The sequence below is a fragment of the Hyperolius riggenbachi genome, chromosome 3 (genome assembly GCF_040937935.1).
Source record: "Hyperolius riggenbachi isolate aHypRig1 chromosome 3, aHypRig1.pri, whole genome shotgun sequence".
NCBI lineage: Eukaryota > Metazoa > Chordata > Amphibia > Anura > Hyperoliidae > Hyperolius > Hyperolius riggenbachi.
The window spans coordinates 188163698-188185481 of NC_090648.1; the positions used below are offsets into that span (position 1 = coordinate 188163698).

At 40.7% G+C, this 21784-nt stretch overlaps 1 protein-coding gene across 2 annotated transcripts in view; it reads left to right on the forward strand.

The window, feature by feature from the left end:
- CYP19A1 (cytochrome P450 family 19 subfamily A member 1) overlaps positions 1 to 21784 on the forward strand; it is a 60240-nt gene that overhangs the window by 22310 nt on the left and 16146 nt on the right. Inside the window, exons 3-6 of one of the 2 annotated variants that reach the window (XM_068272518.1) lie at positions 10546 to 10722; positions 13995 to 14109; positions 14218 to 14332; positions 16111 to 16273. In XM_068272518.1, coding sequence (XP_068128619.1) covers positions 10546 to 10722; positions 13995 to 14109; positions 14218 to 14332; positions 16111 to 16273 — 570 coding nt within the window. The remainder of the gene's footprint in view (positions 1 to 10545; positions 10723 to 13994; positions 14110 to 14217; positions 14333 to 16110; positions 16274 to 21784) is intronic. The other variant, XM_068272519.1, reaches the window with a different exon arrangement.

Here is a 21784-nt window from a genome sequence, read left to right on the forward strand (position 1 = left end):
TCTGGTTGTCATAGCAACTTGAAACATACTGCTGTTCAGGGTGAGGTTTTAATTAACTTTATTATGTACATTTAAGGTCAAGCCTGAGATGGCAACGTGTGACATACAATAGTTACCTGTACAGACATTTCGGTAGTGAGACATAATTTTAAAAATTGCCCACATATGCTTGTGCAATGAATCTCTATGAGAAGGCTCATATCGCATTTCGCTCCGCAAAGCGGTGCCTGTACCATTTTTGGGGCGATTTTGCCTCAATGGAAGGTTTAGGAAAAACGCAAGACACTCACAAAATTGCTTTGTGCAGCGATTGCGTTCGTGGTTTTAAGAATAAATACATTGTATTTATTATTTTCCAGGTCAAAGAATTCACTTCATGACTCGCGTCAGGGAGTGGATGAAAAAAACGCTTTGGAAAAGCGCTTAGAAAAGCACTTTTAACAAAAACACAGCGCCTAGTGGAGCGCCTGGAGGCACTAAAAAAAGCACACAAAAACGCTTGCGTTTGCGTTTTCATTTTTAGATGTAAACAAGGCCTTACTGGCATAATCTCAGCAGTATCAACCAATCAGAATCCAGTATAAATCTGCAACAGTAAAACTGATTTTTTTGACTGGGGTATAGCAGTGAGTGGTGGTGGGGCTTCCCACCCTCCCAGTACACCATTTTTATGAATTATATAGAAAGAAGGTCCCTTTATCCTGCTATAACCCAGAGATGCTGACACGCCTCCTTTAGTTGGGTTTCTGCTTCCACTATTCCACAGAAACAGTCCTTACTAAAGTCACAAAGTACCTCTTGGTAGAAAATTCCAAAGGCCAGATGTTCATACTTATAGTACCCTTCCCTCTGCCTCTGGTGCTGTTGATCATTTTCTGCTTCTCTCATCACTAGGAATGAAAGGCCTAGCTCATTTTTGGTTTTCCTCTTACCTTTACAACATTTATTTCACAGTCTTCTACTCCAACACTAGTACATTGCCACACTTACTGGTTGTGGCCTGGAATTTTCACACCTTGTCATAAAAACCCCTTTAAACCACCAGCAAGCAAGAAAATACTCAAAATCATTTTCATAAAACTTTTTTCACCAACTTTTTGGTACTTTTTCAATTGTAAAATGCGTAAAAGTTATTTTTAAAGAGGATATGAAAATTATTTCCTAGGAGAAAACTCATTAGAAAAAGATAATTTCATATGGGCCATTCAGTCTTTGGTATAACATCTATGGTGATGACACCCAAACCACTTTCAGGACCTGACCTGTCTACCCTTGTATCTCAGGCCCTTGACTGTCTATTTGCTGTATCGGCATTCAGGTCATTCTCAAAGCCTAATATACATAGAATGGAATCTGTTGTCCAGTTCGAAGTCCCAACCCTTCCTTCCAAATCCCCCTCCACCCATTCATTTCCTCTAAAAATCTAAGATTCCATCCTAACTGTAGCCTTTGCTCCTCACGTGAAGACCTCCTGTAATCCACTTTGGCCTCCTCACCTCCTCTCACCCTTACATACAGAAAATCTTATGAGTTATACCCCACCTCACTTCTACATGAAACCTGCAAACAAACCTATAAAATGTACCTCTTGGGGCAGGCATGCAATCTGCTCCCTTTTTGAGACATATCCTCATCTGCATCAGATGTCGAGACTCACAGAGGTGCCCGAGTTTCATAGATAGTGTATTTTGATACATCATTGACCAGAGGAAGTGAGCATTTGGTCTCACGAAGCGCGTTGTCTTATTCTGCAAAAACTACCCTTTATTTTAGGCCATTTCTGAAGTTTTCTTGAGGTAAGAACACCTCTTTTTATCAATTATTTAATTTTAATTGTGACATTCACATTATCATTATACTACCTTGAGCGCCTCTCAACCCATCTTCCCCTCTTCGCTAATCCTTCATCCTGTAGTATCTCTACCTCAAATCCCTTCTAGACTGCAAGCTCATAAGAGCATGGCCTACCGCTAGCATCTCACCGAACGATCGATTTCCGTCAGAAATCGATCGTTCTCGTCGATCCGTCCGTGCTGCTCCGCTGCTCCTTCTCCGCTGGGCTCCAGCAGGCTTCACTTCTTCCTGTCCCGACAGGAAGTTTAAACAGTAGAGCGCCCTCTACTGTTTTAACTTCCCTGGACAGGAAGTACAGCGAAGCTGCAGCCCCGGAGCCCAGAGAGGAGAAGAAGACGGCGGAGACCGGGGGACTCGCGCCGGCCGGATCAGGTAATGTATGCAGGGGGGCGGCGGCAGCGGCAGCTTCACAGATGGTGAATCGATTTCATGCTGAAATCGATTCACAATCTGTTTGCAGTAAAGGCAGCCACGCGATCCCTCTCTGATCAGATTCGATCAGAGAGGGATCTATCTGTTGGTTGATCTGATGGCAAATCGACCAGTGTATGGCCACAAACTTACTTTCAACCTCAATTTCTTACCATGGTGCCTAACTGTCTTTACAAACCACGTCATCATCCCATGTATGTGCCTAGCTTATCAGCCTCAGCAGTGTAAACTGAACAAAAGGAAACGGATGCACTTACAAAAGGGAAAGAGCTCTGAATAGGTAATCCCACAAATTGAAAATAGAAAACTCACAAGAACTTAAAGAGGATCTGTACTCAGAATAACATGATTAATAAAAACTGTTTATTTTTACAATATTAATTTATAAATGATTTTGTTAGTTTTTGTTCCTGTTTGCCCATTGTAAAATCTTTTTTTTCCTGATTTACATTTTGAAATTGTATACAGACAGCAACCTCTTTAGTACAGGCAGCTGATCTATTCGGAATGTTTGTTTACTGATAGTCCTAAAGCTGCTTTCCCAGATTACTCGGGGGTGGGGGGGGGGAGAGTTCTGCATAATGAACAGCCTAGGCTAAGCCTCAGTGGAAGGGTGGGGCTGCATACCAAGATATAGCAATATCTAGCTATAGGAAGTGTTTCTAAGGCTGAAACTAGGATATTTAGCATAAAAGTGGGTATTATGAATAAATTACAGTATTCTACCATATGTCGTTACAGTTCCCCTTTAAATCATGTGAAAGAGTGCGTCCTTTTTTTCTTTGCCATCTTTCTGAATGAAAACTGGACTAGTGGGAGGAGGAATAAATAGTAGTAGTTCCATGTCACCTACTCCTTATGCAGTTGTGGGTGTGGTCAAAAATAGAGGTGGCTACAAGGTGTGGATAATTGTTTTTTATATATGTGCCTGCCCAAGAATGAACCCTTAATTCCATTTACATGTAACTGGAGAACTAAATACTTATGCCCCATTTAAAGTGCACCTCATTATGTGTATACAGAGCCCCCTGACTCAGGACAGAACTATGGATTTAAGCATTAAAGTAAAAACAATGGCAATTAATACTGTGACGTAATTCTGCTAATTGCTGTTATAAGTAATTATTGAAATGACAAACAGCTATTAGAGCTACAGAAATAGATCATTATTTTGTGAAGCTGTTTACAGTGTGCTGTGTGACAGAACTTGTTCCTTGGCGATGATTAAAAGCCATGCATGAACATAAATATACAGGGAGGATAATTATGGAAAAAGCATAATGATATTGAGTTTAACAGTCACTAATTGGTTCCAATGCACAGTATGATTGTAACAGTTCACAGAACTTATAATAAAACTTCTGTTGTTTTGAATAAAATACCTCATCCAGATCATGTATATTGTTTGCATGAATTTCAACAAACGGTATTGCAGGATCCTTTCTGCCTCTATTCAGTAGACTTTGAAATAAACCACGCCAGGGTGTTACTGAAATAAAAAAAATTAGTCCACAAACATTTTTTAATTTTAGAAGGGAAAAAATTACATCTAGGAATTTTAAAGGACAACTGTAACGGGAGTATTATGGAGGCTGACATAAATATTTCCTATTAAACAATACCAGTTGCCTGGCTGTCCTGCTGATCCTCTGCCTCTAATACTTTAAAGTGAATGTGTACCGCTATCAAAATAAAAAAGTCAGATACTCACCTAAGTAGAGGGAAGGTTCGGTCCTAATGAGCCTTCCCTCTCCTCTCCCGGTGCCCGGTCCCGCGCAGCATCCCCTGTAGCAGTATTCGACCAGTTCGGTCAAATACTGCCACTTCCGCTGCCGAAGGGATGTTTCGGAAGCCTTCGGGAGCACTCGGGCTCCCGAAGATGGGCCGCTCCATACTACGCATGCGCGAGCGCCCTCTATGACGCAATCGCGCGTGCGTAGTATGGAGCGGCCTGTCTTCGGAAGCCCGAGTGCTCCCGAAGACCTCCGAAGTCCCTGCGGCGGACGCGAACGCGGGAGCCAGCGCAGCACCGAAGGCACCGGGAGAGGAGAGGGAAGGCTCATTAGGACCGAGCCTTCCCTCTTCTTAGGTGAGTATCTGACTTTTTTATTTTGATAGCGGTACCCATTGACTTTAAGGTGTTTCTGACATTATTGTTAGATCTGACAAGATTAGCTGCATGCCTGTTTCTGGTGTGATTCAGAGGCTACTACACCCAAATAGATCAGTAGGGTGGCAAGACAACTGGTACTGTTTAAAAGGAAATAAATATGGCAGCCTCCATATTCTTCTCACTTCAGTTGTCCTTTAAAGTGTACCCGAGGTGACATGTGACATGATGAGCTAAACATGTGTATAGTATATACAGTGCAAAACATATTAATAACCAGGCTGTTTAACTTTTTTATTTTTCTGCCTGAAAGAGTTAATTTTTAGACATGCAAGTGACAGCTGTCTGTAGCTTTTAGCTTGCTGGGAATATAGGAAACTTCATTAACAAGCAAATTACAGCAACAAAAGTTTTCCTGGCAAAATACAACTTCTAAGGGCAGGGGTAAGATATTATTATTAGCATTTATATAGCACCAACATCTTCTGCAGCTCTTTGCAGATTATTTTGTCTAGTCACTTAACTGTCCCTCAGAGGGGTTCTGATTCTAATCCCTACCATAGCATGTGTCTCTGTATGTATTATGTAGTGTATGTATTGCAGTGTAGGGCCAATTTTTTGGAGTAAGCCAATTAACTGACAGTATCTGTATGTTTTTGGGATGTGGGAGAAAACTCTGGTGCCTGAAGGAAACCCACACAGAAATGGGGAGAACATACAAACTCCGTGCAGATAGTGCCCCAGCTGGAATTTCAACTGGGGACCCAGTGCTGTAAGGCGAGAGTGCTATTGACTATGCCAGAGATAGAAAAAAGATCAATAGTTCTTGTATTTTAACTCTGAGACAACTGCCATTGAGCAGAAACAATAAAACATTCAATCTACTTTGTAAATGTTTAACTATAAAATAAAACCCCGGGACATTTAAAGAAGAAAAAAAATCATTTTTAGGAGTAGGAAGATAAGTACAATTGTTTATCTCATCCGTTTATTTTTAACCTTGGGTGCACTTTAAATGAGAGAATCTTCCTGCTATAATAATATGACTAATCCCAGAGAAGACAAACAAAAAAAAAAACACTTGGGTCCATATGCAATTAACTTTTTTCCTGAGTTTTCTACTAGGAGATAATTTTTAACTTCTTTCTAAAATAGTTTTTCAGCATTTTATTTTTGAAAAAGTACCAAAAAGTAGATGAAGAAAGTACTACCAAAATTATTCAGAGTAAAAGAGATAGAACTATTCTTCTATACTAATGATACTCCTGAATCCAAAATGTGGTTATGGGACACTTTTAAGGCTTTTGCAAGAGGGCTGTTCTCCAGGGAAATCAACAAAATTAAATCTCAAAATAAAAAGTGGGAGGAGTCGCTTAAGATTGAAAGTGTTGGAAGCTGAAGTTCGCTTTGTTACTTCACCGGTAGACCAAAATAGGGAGTTGTGGATGCAAGCCCAGGAAGATTATAAAGGGATACAATTGCAAAAATCAACGAATAAAAGATTTTTCTTGAAACAGGCCTTTTTCGAACAGGGGGATCAGACAGGACATTTATTAGCAACAATAATTAAAGCCCAGTGGAACAATAACTTTATCTCAGGTTTACAAACCTCAAATAACCAGTTAATAACAAATAACTCAGAAATCCTAGCAGAATTAAAATCCTTCTATACTGAATTATACACCTCAAAAGTGCAATATATGCAATCTGAATTAGATGCCTATTTAGATGCGATAACTTTACCAGTATTAGACTCTGAGGATCGAACATTCCTACACAGCGTCCTTTGATAACCATAAAGCACCTGGGATAGATGGGCTTCCTATGGAAATGTATAAACGGTACTCCGAAACTTTGGTCCCTAGATTAAATGATATGTCCCAAACTGCTTTTAGTGGGAATGCATTTCCGCCTTCGTTAATGGAAGCACTTATCATTTTGATTCTAAAACCAGATAAAAACCCTCTGCAAGCGGGTTCATACAGACCCATTTCCCTACTCACGTCAGATGTCAAAATTATTGCGAAGGTCCTGGCTACTAGGTTATTGCAAATAATAAATAAATTGATACACACTGACCAAACGGGATTCATTCGATTGAAATAAACAGCAGTTAATATTATGCAAGTACCCTCTGATGATGCGGGCAACAGAGCTATTCTGTCATTGGATGTTGCTAAAGCATTTGACAGTGTCGAATGGGGTTACTTATTCACTATTTTAAAGAAAATGGATTTTGGGTCTAATTTTATCAACTGGGTTAAAATGCTTTATCAACATCCTACTGCTTGTATTGCGGCTAATGGTTTGATATCAGATAAAATATCTCTCTCTAGGGGAACGAGGCAGGGATGTCCGTTTTCCCCTTTATTATTCACAATTGCAATCAAACCTCTTACTGAATGTATTAGGGCTTCATCTGAGATTAAAGGGTTTAAATTTAGGGATTTAGAGGAAAAGGTGTCATTATATGCGGATGACACCTTAATATTTTTAAATGACACACACGGATCGTTGCTGCATTGTATTCAGGCTTTAGATAAGTTTGGTTTCTATCCCGGTTTGATGGTAAATTGGGATAAGTCCTGTCTGATGCCCCTGGATCCCCCTGGATCCCTGCGTAATGCCTCATTTTGTATCGCAACTTAAAGAGAAACTCCAACCAAAAATTCAACTTTCTCCCAATCAGTCGCTGATACCTGCTTTTACGTGAGAAATCTATTCCTTTTCACAAACAGACCATCAGGGGTCGCTGTATGACTGATATTGTGGTGAAACCCCTCCCACAAGTAACCCCTCCCACAAGAAAAGTTCGAACTTTTGGCAGTTTCCTGTCTGTGAACCTTGTTGCACTGTGGGAAATAGCTGTTTACAGCTGTTTCCAACTGCCAAAAACCATGCAGCAGCTACATCACCTGCCAACAGTAAAATGTTCACTGGAGTTCCTCTTTAAATTAAATTGTGTATCATCTTTTCGGTATTTGGGTATTATTATATCTTTAGATCCTACTCAGTTTGAAAAATTGAATGTCGGCCCATTAATCGAGCACTGTAGGAATAAAATATCTGCCTGGGCTAAGTTACCATTATCCGTAGTTGCCAGGGTTAACTTGGTAAAAATGGTTCTAATGCCCAAAATATTATATATTATACACAACTCTCCTTTTTGGCTTCCGTTGAGGATTTTTAAAGTGATCGACAAACTTTTTAGGGAAGTGGTTTGGAATGAAAAAAGCCCTAAGATTAAACTAGAATATTTACAATATCCAAAAGATGAAGGCGGGTTGGCTCTCCCTAATGGATTTATTTTTTGGCCGCTCAGTTACAACAAATTGCAGGTTGGAGTACTTCAGAATTAGTGGATTCCTCAAGGAAACTTTTGATATGGCTTACTGGCCACAATACAATTTATGAGGATCTAGAGAATGCAGATGTTGAACGTTATAATAGGTATCCTACTTTAAAATTACTGTATAAAGTCTGGGATAGGGTTAAATTTCTACAGGGAATAAAGGGCTATACAGCATTTACGCCTTTATGGGGTAATAAACAGTTACTTGAATTTGGGAAACTCTCCTTTGGATCAACCTGGTCTGCTAATGGAATTCGATATCTTTGACAAATTCTTCATAATCAATCACTGGCTCCTTTTTCTGAGCTAGTTCAGCAGAAATGATTGCCCTCAGGCATAATTCAGTATCACTATATTCAATTACAACATGCATATATTAAACAAAAACAAATAAAGGCCCTAATCATCGATCCTTCCCCAGTATTTGGCATGATTGAGAATGTGTCTTCTAAAAAGGCGCTCATTTCATCAGTATATGCAATTTTCCTTTATCCCCATATAAATAAATATCCCATAAAAAGTAAAATGGGCTGGCAAAACGATGTTCCAGAACTAACGGATGAGCTCTGGAGTGATGCTTTACAAGCCACTCCTTATCTATCGGTCAACGCATCACAAAATTTTTCTCAAACTAAAATTCTTCACAGAGTCTTTTTTACTCCCAAAAGACTTTATAAAATAGGCCTAAGAGTTTCTATTAAATGTGTTTGACTGTCTGAATCGCAGTCGTTGTCGTGTCTGCTTGAGGGAGGTAAGACCACCACTTCCTCCTTTTTTGCCATTTGAGTTGGTTTTTAAGCTCATTTAATCTAATTTTATACTTTTGGCACCTCTGTTCATTGTATACAGGCCTAAGAAAAGATCCTTTATGTCCTCGATGCCAGAGGGATCATGGCGATCTTTTGCATATGTTGTGGAGGTGTCCCAAGTTGCATAGATATTGGGGAATGATTACTACTACTTTATCAGGGATTTTTCAAACTGAAATAGTGAATGATGTTAATACATGTGTCCTTAGTGCCACTGACCTTTCTGATCCCAAGCTAGTATACCTTACTGCAATCCATAGAAGGCTCTTTCAAGCGAGATTATTAATTCTTAAGCATTGGATAGATGAAGCCCCCCCTACTTATACGCAATGGGTTAAACAACTTAATGAGTATCTTAAATTGGGAAAAATAGTACATATGCATAGAGGTAATGGGGCTCGGTTCAAAAATAGCTGGAATAAATGGTTGGATACTCCTGAGGTTGTTGATTTTGATTTGGTTAGGGGTAGACTTTTTCGATAAGAAATGACTGCTTGTATCTTTTTCTTCTTCTAAAATGTATGTATTTCTCTATTAGCCTGTTTTATGATTGTGAATTGGAAGCTCCATTTGAATTTTTCAATAAATCTTGTTAAAAAAAATTTATTCATAGTATTTTTTTTCTTTCTGGTGGCTTGAAAGGTATTTTATTGGCAAGGTGTTAAAATATCATCTAGGAGAAAACTCAGGAGAAAAAGTTAATTGCCTATGGGCCCTGGATTCTTAGTTTACATACAATAAGCATGGCTAAAATACAGATATACATAAATAGCTGCAATTAGTGTTGGATTTAAATTCCGCAAATTAAATTCAGAACACCCATTTCAGTACCCAACAAGGGGACAAGGTCAGGAGCAGTTCACTTACTTGTGCTTCATGGCGCATTTCATTTGACTCTGATGCCTCCTCCTTCCAAAGCCAGAAGGAGGAAGCATCGAAGTGACATGAAAAGTGCCTGGAAGTGCGAGTAACACTAGTTGGGTTTCATGCAATGTTGGGGCCATTACACTATGTGCATTGCTGCATGCTGTGCTGCTGCAGGTGGATGGCCTGTCCATACAGCTGTATGTTGTAACGGACCGCGTTATCCAAATACGCTTACTACAGTGCCTTTCTTACTAACAGGTATGCAACATGCACATTACCATAGCGATCTTTATGCTATAAAAGTAACCTGCATGTTATAATGCGCAGTGTGTGTGGTGCACTAAGACCCCGGTGCAGTGCAGGCATTGCTGGTGGCTTAAAACACATTTTATTGACAAGTTTAAATATATCACCTAGGAGAAAACTCAGGAGAAAAAATGTATTGCATATGGGCCATAGTGTCTTTATTTCATGCCTTGTGTACATTTCTGGGGAAAGCCGTGTGCCAGTTACATGGATAGTGAGATAAATATTCTAGGAAATACGGTGCACAGTTCTAGCTGTTAAAAGCCAGGTCTGTTTTCAGGGACATAACTAGACTTAATAAGGCCCCCAGCAAAAATGATAGCATGTGGCCCCCTTGGTCCCCAAACCCCATGAGAGTCTTGTGATCAGGAGCAGGATAATGGCAGCAGAGTGTGTTCTGCTGTGAAGCAGGATAAGATTATGCACGCTTCCGCTACTCGCTGCTCTGCACGGCGGGAGGAGGTGGCAGGGACTGTTTTTGTGAGCGAGCGGGAGTTTTTTTTGCTAATTGGCAGTACTTGGGGGCTTCCGGAGCCCCCCAGCGATAGCAGAGGTCACAGGGGTGATTGTTACACCCGTGTCTGTTTTGCTGTTTTTGTCTCTTCAGAAAGTGATATCTGAATGCTGACAGAAAGAGAATGTAATTTAAAAAAGCAAAACATACAATTACAAAATGAGTCGTTTTTAGTCGGATAGCGCTTAGCGTTATTATGGTGATAATTGTTCTATTTTTAGCAAAAGTGGAGTCTTTCTTTAAATCAACAAGGGATGGAGGACGCTCTTACAATCTGTAATATGTATCCTTTATCTTTCAGCCTTGTCTGGACCAGGACTCATCCAAACTACAGAGCTCTGTATTAAGTCTACCAAGCGATTCTTGGCAAAATTGTCTGATGTCACTAATGATCTTGGGAATATAAATGTGCTCAAACTAATGAGACTCATCATGCTAGACACTTCCAACAACCTCTTTCTAGGAATTCCTATAGATGGTATGTAAGCCATATACAGCTGTACATAATCATACTATCCCTTATATACAAATATTGACATCACTTTTAGCTACAACATCTTACTTTAGACCGCAAAGGACTAATGTACGAGGGTCACCTGGAAAGTAATTGCCATTATCAGTTAATCAATTAATGATGCATTTTATTTATTTAATTTTAAACACACTGAGGTCAATTCATAAAAGGCTGTGCGGTAAAAAAAATTGGTCGGGAAAATACCAAATTCGGTATTTTAGACTTTTGTGTGCTAATTCATAAAAATTTCCACAGCTGCGATAGAAGTGCAGTGATTTACCTAAGTAAACTGTCCGTAACATCAGAAGAGTAGCTGCCTGTGCTGTTACATTGCTGTTCTCCGTGCAGAGACAGTATTACAATATACGAGGCATCCCAACTTCCCTTTAGATGTGTATGTTTTGTTATACTGCCTCTGTTTGCCCTGAAACTGTTCTGAATTTGTCTATTAGTCTTTCTTAACATTCTATTTGATTGCCACAGCTTAGATTAACTTCTTGCACCCACATACAGTATATTGTAGTAAAAACAGGCTTAGAGTTTTTATATGGGTTCTCCTTCGTTTCAGTGGCCAAGGCGACTCTGTCAGGTCTCCTACTGTATATCGACATCCTGTAGGTACTGCTGCTGAGGGCACGTCTTATTTCTGAAGTGCAACTGTACATTTATTTAGGGAGCCGGTGTGCACTGATATATCAAACTTTTGATTGCATAGAAAGAGAATAGAGTTATATGTTTGTGCGGATTTCCTATAGGCACTGCAGTTTCCTTCGGAAACCTAAGTACATACCCGTAGGTTAGCTGGCTTCCCCCAAAAAGCTAGCCCAAGACTGTGGCAAAGGCTATCAGACTACAAATGGGGAACACACCAAGCAAACACACAGCAGGCTAACATACCGAACCTACTGCCGAGGATTTCTGCACTCCTTCCTTAGCTGCCTGTGCGCCGTATGAAAGAAAAGCCCTTTACAAATAGCTTGCTCTGAAGGTATCTGAAATAAGCATTCCATTTTCTCACATACATCCATATTCCCTTTAATACTGCCCTGGTGTATGATCCCTTTATTTGTTTATATAATTTTCTTCCTGATCTGAGGTCAGATATCATTATGCATGCGTGGAGATGATGAATGAATGTAACATTTTACATGACTAAAGTGACTCTGAAGTGATATGTGATAAATGTACATATATAAAACCATAATACAATTTAGATTGTCTCTGCTCTTCTCTTTTCCTATCCTGGTTGTCAGTGCCAGCGCTTCCATTGGGGCAACTGGGCAATTGTCCCTGCAGCCGACTCAGGGAGCCATGGATTTGTTTGCAGGAATATAGGGGCCCCTACCCTAATGCCACTTGTAGGGGGCCGCTCAGGTTAATTTTTCCCTGGGGTTCCATTGTCACTAGAACAGGTCCTGATAAGGGTTATTAAAGTAAATGTGAAGCGAATTAAAAAAAAGTCAGATACTCACCTATGGAGAGCAAGGCTCTGGATCCTATAGAGCCTTCCCAGTCCTCTCTCTGTCCAGTTGTTCCCTCTCCACGTATTGCCATCTCTGGGAACCTAAGGACGGCTTCAGAACCACTTGTGTAAGCGAATGCTTCCAATGATGGGCGGCTCTATACTGCGCATGCAAGAGTGTGTGCGAGTGCACGATGGGCGGCTCTATACTGCGCATGCAAGAGTGTGTGCGAGTGCACGATGGGCGGCTATATACTGCGCATGCAAGAGTGTGTGCAGGTGCACGATGGGCGGCTCTATACTGCGCATGCAAGAGTGTGTGCGAGTGCACGATGGGTGGCTCTATACTGCGCATGCACGAGTGTGTGCGAGTGCACGATGGGCAGCTCTATACTGCGCATGCAAGGGTGTGTGCGAGTGCACGATGGGCGGCTCTATACTGCGCATGCAAGAGTGTGTGCGAGTGCACGATGGGTGGCTCTATACTGCGCATGCAAGAGTGTGCGAGTGCACGATGTGCGGCTCTATACTGCGCATGCAAGAGTGTGTGCGAGTGCACGATGGGCGGCTCTATACTGCGCATGCAAGAGTGTGTGCGAGTGCACAATGGGCGGCTCTATACTGCGCATGCGTGCATGTGTGTGCGAGTGCACGATGGGCGGCACTATACTGCGCATGCACGAGTGTGTGCGAGTGCATGATGGGCGGCTCTATACTGCGCATGCACTAGTGTGTGCGAGTGCATGATGGGCGGCTCTATACTGCGCATGCAAGAGTATGTGCGAGTGCACGATGGGCGGCTCTATACTGCGCATGCACGAGTGTGTGCGAGTGCATGATGGGCGGCTCTATACTGCGCATGCAAGAGTATGTGCGAGTGCACGATGGGCGGCTCTATACTGCGCATGCAAGAGTATGTGCGAGTGCACGATGGGCAGCTCTATACTGCGCATGCAAGAGTGTGTGTTCGCACATGTGCAGTGCACAGCCACCTGTGTTTAGAAGCACTCGGGGACAAGAGTGCGGCCGAAGTGTTCCAAGGGTTCACCAAGGTTTATGCGACCAGCTGGCCAAATAGACGTAACGTGGTTGACAGCACTGGATCGTGGGAACTGAGAGAGGACTGGGAAGGCTCTATAGGACCCAGAGCCTTCCCAGTCCCATAGGTGAGTATCTGGCTTCACATTTAATTTAACCCAGTTCCAAAAATCCCAGTTTCTCTACAGTTGGACTTAGAGATGGATTAAGATGTAATAGGGCCCTAGGCAGGGTAGTAGATTTGGGTCCCCCTTGTAGTCCTTTTGGTAAGCTGAAGCGGAGCGAGATCAAAGAAAGTGGCAGGTGTCCCCTAATAGTCCCCAAGCACCTGCCTAGGTTGCCTGGTGGATAATCCTTCTCTGGTTGGACTAAGCTAGAGTGCGGCACTTCTCACTGCTTATTCTCTCCAAGATAAGAGGTCAGACCTCATCCGTGGGACTGCGGGATGCATCTGACAGCACAAAAGGAGCAAGGAGTGAGGAGGAAAAATACAGTTGCCTTTTATTCATGTTTGGGGATTCTACAAGCATAAAGTGCAGGAGTGGATGCCGCTGAGTCAGTCTAATGCTAATCTCCAATCCTAGATGTCTGACTAAAATAAAAATATGTGATTACAGACAGAATATTAGGATTAGTACTATAGCTTCATGTATTTATCTAATCACACTACAGTAAATGTTACCACATACATGTACACTGCCATATCATTGCAATCCGTGCTTTTGTTTTGCTACAGAAAATGAAATTGTCCTGAAGATCCAGAAATACTTTGATGCATGGCAAGCACTTCTCCTGAAGCCGGACATTTTCTTTAAATTTTCCTGGCTCTACAAGAAGTATGAGAAATCAGCGTGAGTTCTCCGTGTCTAAACAAAGCTCTCCCCACAGTGAATGTAACTGTAGCAATCCAAAAACAATTACACCGATCCTAACACTTAATATATCTTTCCCTACTCTAGCAATGACTTGAAAGAGGCTGTTGAAATTCTCATCGCACAAAAGCGGCAGGAGCTTTCAGGGTCAGACAAGCTGGAGGAGAATCTGGATTTTGCTTCTGAGCTTATTTTTGCACAGGTGTGTAGTCTGCACTTGTCAGCAACTTCCTTGTAAATAAATGTGCCTCTGCTGCGTACCCCATGTTGAGTATCCTTCAAGGATAATTCTCATTCTAATTCATTGGATGATATCTCTCACATTACACTACCAGCTACATTTTACATACAGCTGCTATGTTTAATAAAAAGGGGACCCCCAGATATCCACCCCTTCCAGGTAAATAGGTGAAGGAGGTCATTTTCTGTGTACATGTAATTAAGGCACCAGGAAATGTGGGCACAGGGTAAAGCTGAAAAACTGTTTACCTTGCTCCTGCAAAGGTCCCGGCAATGTTAATTACTAAGCCCCCTCCAAGCCCCTGTGGACTCTGAGGTAAGGTGTAATTCGGCTGCCAGCTACTGCTGGCCACTGAATTACACTGTTTTAATCATAATTTGGACTCTGTCTTTTGACGGCACCCAAATTACTGACTGAGCGAAGCTATAGCCGTAATTTCCATTATGGCCTATGGCGGCGCCTGGTGCGCCCAAATTTCCAGCGCCGTTTCTGCCTGACTCACATTTTCAACCCTTTAACTGTTTACGAAAAGGGGTTAATGCAAACCGGTCTTGTTCTACATGTTTAATTAACAATGTTTCATTAACGCACATTGCAAACTAAACGAGCTGGCATGTATTGTCTCTGTGTAATAAGGACTGTGACCTCTGCAAATTGCACTGTGTCTATCTATCCTTCCTTCCTTCCTCTCTCCCTACTTTCCTTCCTTCCTTTCATAACTTTTTTCTTCTCCTGCACTCTTCTGTCTTCTGACATCATCTTTTTTGACATCATGGGCCATATGCAATTCACTTTTTCTCCTGAGTTTTCTCCTTGGTGATAATTTTCATATTCTCTTTAAAATAACTTTTACGTAATGTATAATTGAAAGAATACCTAAAAGTAGGTTAAACGGTTACAAAATTGTTTTAAGTATGTTTAAAAAGCATTTTACGACAAGATGTGAAAATATCACCTAGGACAAAACTCAGGAGAAAAAGTGACTTGCATAAGGCCCCATGAGTGTAAGTAAAAATCAATAATATGTAACTAGTTAAACACACACTTCTAAAAGTATATTAGAAATAGAAACAAGTAAGTGAAATAACTTTATTCCTTTGAACCCCCTTGGCATACTAATTTCAACTTCATATCCTAAGGATACTACCGTAATGAGAAACAGACCCCTTGGCTGATTATGCTCATTGAAGAAGCAGCAGAGTGTGGTAACAAAGTCTGAAGAAGGCTTATTAGCCGAAAGCTTACTCCTTTATGCCTAAGTTAGCCAAATAACTACCATAAACGGTTTCATTCTGATTCAAAACTTCTAGCTATGTTTATTGAGTGATACACCCAGAAATAGTTTGCTGTTTTATTTGTTAGTCTATTCGGGTATTAGTGATTTTCAATTGTTTTGGATGTTTGTTTTGGTGAACTTAGACCATTGACACCAATGGACAATGAGGATCATAACAGCATTTGTTAGCTTAGCCAGATCCAACTATTGTTTCACAATTTATGTCCTTGCTTTAGAGAAAGGTTCAATTTATGCCTTTGCTTAAAGTACTGTTATGTATTGTCTTACTTATTGACTGTCCATTCACAGTATTGCATTGATACGTTTTGTCTGTAAAACAATAATAAAACGTTTAGTAAAAAATAAAGAATGAAAAACACACACTTCTTAAATATTGAGATTTGAGAATAAACTACATTTAGTGCTAGGAATGTGTGTAAAGTGTGCTCTTCTCTTGTTCCAGAATCATGGAGATCTGACGGCTGAAAATGTGAATCAGAGCATCCTGGAAATGCTGATCGCTGCTCCTGACACCATGTCTGTGTCTCTGTACTTCATGCTGATCCTGATAGCACAACATCCAAAGACTGAAGAGATGCTTATGACTGAAATCCATACTGTTGTTGGTGAGAAGCTTTTCAATACAACAACAACAAAAAAATTCTAAAACACCATGGGAAAGCTATAAAATGATGAAAAAATGGCAGCATTGAGATGCTAAAATATCTGTAAAATGAAACTTCCTTTGACTTGCACTGAGCTCCAGGGGAGCAAAGTCCAAAGCCAGTAAAAACGGTGCTCACAGCACTGTGTAAAGAAGGGTGCTGCCATAGGCGCTAATGGGAAAACAAGCCTCTTCACCATAGCCATGCCACACTGGAAAGGATGTGAGGGAGGACTAGTGGCTGTAACAGCCATGGTTTCCTCCAGCGGAGCAGAGTGGAGAGGGTGAGTTAGTAGAAAGATTTATAGAGGGAAAAAGTTTTGTTTCATTGTTTTATACTAGGAACCCGAGTAGATGACCCGAAATAAAATTATTTTGGTAATTCTTTTTGCTCATCGATCAAGATTTTGTTTTATTGTTGACTAACTACAGCTGTAGCTAGCCAATAAATGGTATCATCCTGATTTAAAACTTCTTGCTTTTACTGATGGCTAACACGGTACAATACCCTACTGTTTTATTGTTAGTAGACACTCTTCCAGAATAAAAAATCAGTAACATGACATGAGATCTTAACACAAAGTATATTAGTTTATCTGCGGTGTTACTGCACCGTCCTCACCCTCCAGTACCTCCTGTGGTTCCCCCCTCTGCTCACCGTTTATTTTTGACTGAGCAGCTGGTAGTGTGTTTTTTTTATTACTACACTACCTTTGTGGGAAATTTGTGTGAGCTGAGCCACTGACGCACACTAGGCCGGATTTCTGGCCCGCCTACTCAGTGTACTGAATGAGCTCTGACCTGTATGAGAGCCCATCCCTGTGTATGAGACATCCTTTTCAGGAAACAACAGTCAAGTGTCAAGACTTTATATGATACCAGCTAAGAGAATTGTATCATTTAACCTTTCAGCAGCCTGCCCGAGTTTTAGATAACTTGGGGCAGGGCAGCTGCAGCCAGCGAAACTCAGGCTGCCTATTGAAGCCTGGTGCAGATCAGCAGGGAGCGCTTCATATTTACCTGTTCCAAATGCTGGATCGGCTCTCCTCTTCCTCCACCAAGTGGCGCTGTAATGCTGACATTCTCATCTAGGTCCGATCACATGATATGACATGTGATCAGGACTCAGAAGAGGATGTTGGCATAACAATGCTGCTTGGTGCAGGAAGGGGAGAGCATCTCCAAACAGGTAAATATGAAAGCACTCCCTGCGTCCGCTCTGCATTTTAGGCTTCCAGGCTGGGGGAGGCACTTTGGCGGAGGGAAAAAATATGCAGCGCTGTAGCATGCATAACAAAAGTTTAAATCAGGCTAGGTAAAGGTAAATGCTTAACCTAGCAAACAGGTACGAAATTTAAATATTAGTTTGTAATCATGTTTTCACATTGCTGCTTAAAGTTCAGATTTAAAATCACTTTGGTCAGAAAAATAAAACACGCAACATTAATAGATATTGAGGAATCATGCCAATTCATGTATCTGGACATACACTGTAAACATTATTTATGTAAGGAAATGTAAGCTTTTTTCAGTGTTTTCTAAATTAGTTACTTTCCCCAACAATCATTTATTGCATGTTTTTTAAACTACTATTTTGAAAAAGCCATAAATACTAGTATATTACACTGACATTAATCTTTCTTTCAAAATATTGTTCAGCAAATAATGCCAGATGGTGTTTGGCAGATTAGGACAGCAGGAAAATTGACAAGTTAACTAAATTGTGAATACATGTTTATCAGAAAAAAGCAACAGGAGTGTTCCAATGGTGCATTAACTTTATTTACTGAATAAAACAAAAACAATTCCATTTACAATTAGTAGAGGGTGTATTAGCATAAAGGCTCTTAGCCAGACGTTCAATGGTCCGATGCCTGGCCAAGGCTCCTGGTCTCTCTGCCTACAGTGGTGCTGATACCAGCGAGTATGGTGGGCACGGCCACATAACTGTTGTGCCAATGACATCACTATGCATTTCGGCAGGCTTACACTTTCTTCAGGTACTCACATTTAGAATGTATTGAGAGGTGCGCTGGACATGATGTAACTCATTCTTTTGAAATATAGCTGCTTTATTTACTCTTTATATGGTCACTATAAAAAACACATTTGTTAATAGCTAACTAATAGATGTGTTTTTTATAGTGACCATATAAAGAGTAAATAAAGCAACTATATTTCAAAAGAATGAGTTACATCATGTCCAGCGCACCTCTCAATACATTCTAAACCTTTCTTTTTTGCAAGGTGGGGAACGGGGGTTTACCCCACCCGAGTAGGTTGCAGCAGTAGATAGTAACAAATCACACAAATAAAAGATATAAACCATAAAAGATATAAACTATAAATTTGTGTAAACTATATACAATTAGACAGTGCCCTCTAACAAGTGTAATTTAGGTACTCACATTTATTGCCAGAATTTTAAACATTACTGGATGTATATATTTTTGATCCGGATTAAAAAAATGTAGCAGCATGCAGTACTTTTTTTTAAAATAAAAATAAAAAATCACTAAGCACAATATAAAAGTGCTGCAGTGGTTCCGTAAACAAAAAGTTTAGTTCTATATCAAGCAAAATAGAGAGGTGAGTGCGCTTCCTCCTTGGTTTGGCAGTCCATAAAAATCAATCTTATGCAGTTGGGTAAGCGCATATCAAAAAACATAAAACCACAGTAAAACAATCAGGTGTTGTCTTCCAATAAGGCAATTCACTGTCACTTCTGGAATATTCACCCACCACCAGGGCACCCGTCGGTGGGTGGTGTAATCCCTGCTGGATGGGTTATAGTGCTCTTTATCCCTAGACTCCTCCGTGCATCAGGGTCCAGGTATCCTAGCCAGTCCTCAGCAATACAGGCAGCAGTACAAGTGTACCTCAGGTTGGGGTGAAAAACACCCTCATTGCGTTATACTGTTAAAAAAGTTAAACACTTTTTTCTTATAAAATTGCACTTACATGCTCCCTGAAGTATAAACATGCTTAGAGTTTTTTGTACGGGCTCTCCCCCGCTGCCTCAACGTCAGGTGCTGCCACTGATTCAGTTGTCAACGTTCAGTCTCTCTCACCCACTGGTCTTGGCTGTTAAATGAGCTAGCTACAGGTGATTGGAAGTTTAGTTCCACTACTTTTACAGTCTCCAGTGACAGAAGAGCTGCTTTTTGTTATTCTCTTAGCAACAGAAGCCAGGAATATCTCTATCCAATTACTCTGATGACCACATGACAGAAAAAATAAGGCACAGCAGCAAAGGAGAATCGGCACTCCATTCCATTACTCTATCTACATATAAGAATTATTTAAAATTCAAATACATTATTGAATTCAATACATATTTATACATCTGTAAATATGTATGTCTCAAAGTAGTTCTCAAGGGTACTGCCACATCCCCATGGGACAACCACCTTTTACGCAGTGTAGCCTTTCATATCCGTGGCGCTGCAGTTCTGTTACTGTTATTGCTATACAGTAATCGGAAGGGATGCAGATGAGGCGTACGTACAAAAAGGGCGCCTGGACAAAAAGGGCGCGGGGTGTAAACTCTAAATAATAATTAATCATTAATAGGGTTTATAAATATAGTGTGCTATATTTCGTTTACAAATAATGTTTAACAAAATTATAAATCATTAAATAATGTTTATGAAATCGGAAATTGTGAAAACGTTAATCTTCCCTGTTTCAAAAGTTAAACTTATAATTACGTTTATAAAAAAACCAATAATATATGTTTAATTGTTATAATTGTATATTATTGTGAATAACCGTCATTTATGGTTTGTTGTTATAATAAAATTTGAAAATATTGTTTATAAAGATGATATAAATATAACTACGTTCGTAATAAATGTTGTAATACATTAGTAATTATTACTAAAATTTTACTAAAACTATACCTAAGCCTACTCTTACACAGAACCCTACCTGTACCTATCCCTAACCCCTAGACTCCCCTGTTGGTGCCTAAACCTAAGACCCCCCTGTTGGTGCCTAAACCTAAGACCCCCCTGTTGGTGCCTAAACCTAAGACCCCCCTGTTAATGCCTAAACCTAAGACCCCCCTGTTGGTGCCTAAACCTAAGACCCCCCTGTTGGTGCCTAAACCTAAGACCCCCCCTGTTGGTGCCTAAACCTAAGACCCCCCTGTTGGTGCCTAAACCTAAGACCCCCCTGTTGGTGCCTAAACCTAAGACCCCCCTGTTAATGCCTAAACCTAAGACCCCCCTGTTGGTGCCTAAACCTAAGACCCCCCTGTTGGTGCCTAAACCTAAGACCCCCCCTGTTGGTGCCTAAGTAACCCTCCCTGTACCTACCCCTAACCCCTAGACCCCCCTCTTGGTGCCTAAACCTAGGACCCCCCTGTTGGTGCCTAAACCTAAGACCCCCCTGTTAATGCCTAAACCTAAAACCCCCCTGTTGGTGCCTAAACCTAAGACCCCCCTGTTAGTGCCTAAACCTAAGACCCCCCCCTGTTGTTGCCTAAGTACCCCTCCCTGTACCTACCCCTAACCCCTAGACCCCCCTATTGGTGCCTAAACCTAAGACCCCCCTGTTGGTGCCTAAACCTAAGACCCCCCTTTATTATGTGGATAATAATGTTTTACTAATTGTGGATTCAAAAAAATTTTTGCAATTTACGTTACGTACTGATCGCTTTATTTTGTGAATAATAATGTTTTACAAACAGTAAGAGATAAAACTTTAAATAATGTTTTAATTATTTAAATAAGATAAATATGTTTATTATTTTCATAAACGTTATTCGGCACGGGTGCATTTTATAAACGTAAATCACCACAAGTTCAGTTATAAATCATTAAACATCGCCGGGCGCCGTTTGTAAACTTTATTTAGCTCCTGGCGCCGTTTATAAACTTTATTTAGCTCCGGCGCCCTTTTTTCCTACTCGGCGCCCATTAAACGCTATTTATTATGGGAGTGAATGGCGGCGCCCTTTTTGTCCACTAGCGGCATGCGCCCTTTTTTCCCAGCTCCGCAGATGAGACTTCTTTGGAACAAAGGCTAGTAGGATAATTATATGGGCAATAAAGGGTTGGCAAACAGGGTTTACAGTATGTTGTGTCAGACTACACTGCCACTTTAATAGCAGGCAATTAAAGAAAAAAAATGTGAAAGTTTGCCAGATATGTAATGTTTTCTAGTACTAGTAAATCAAGCCACGGAGCAAGTTTTACATTGAAACCCCCCTTTATTTCATTCTATACATAACAATTGATACGGCGCACCAAAACCTGCCAAGGACAACCACAGTGACAGAGGTGCAAGAAAAAAAACAGTTTGTTAATGATTACTACTATTCAAGGTATATATAGTGATAATTAACAGCACAGGGCCAATAGAGAGCTAATATTGTGGTTGAGGAAGGGCCCCTCTGGCCCAAGGGCCAGGTGCAGTCGCAACCTCTGCAGCCCTTATTGCTACGCCACTGAGTCCCATCTTGGAAAAC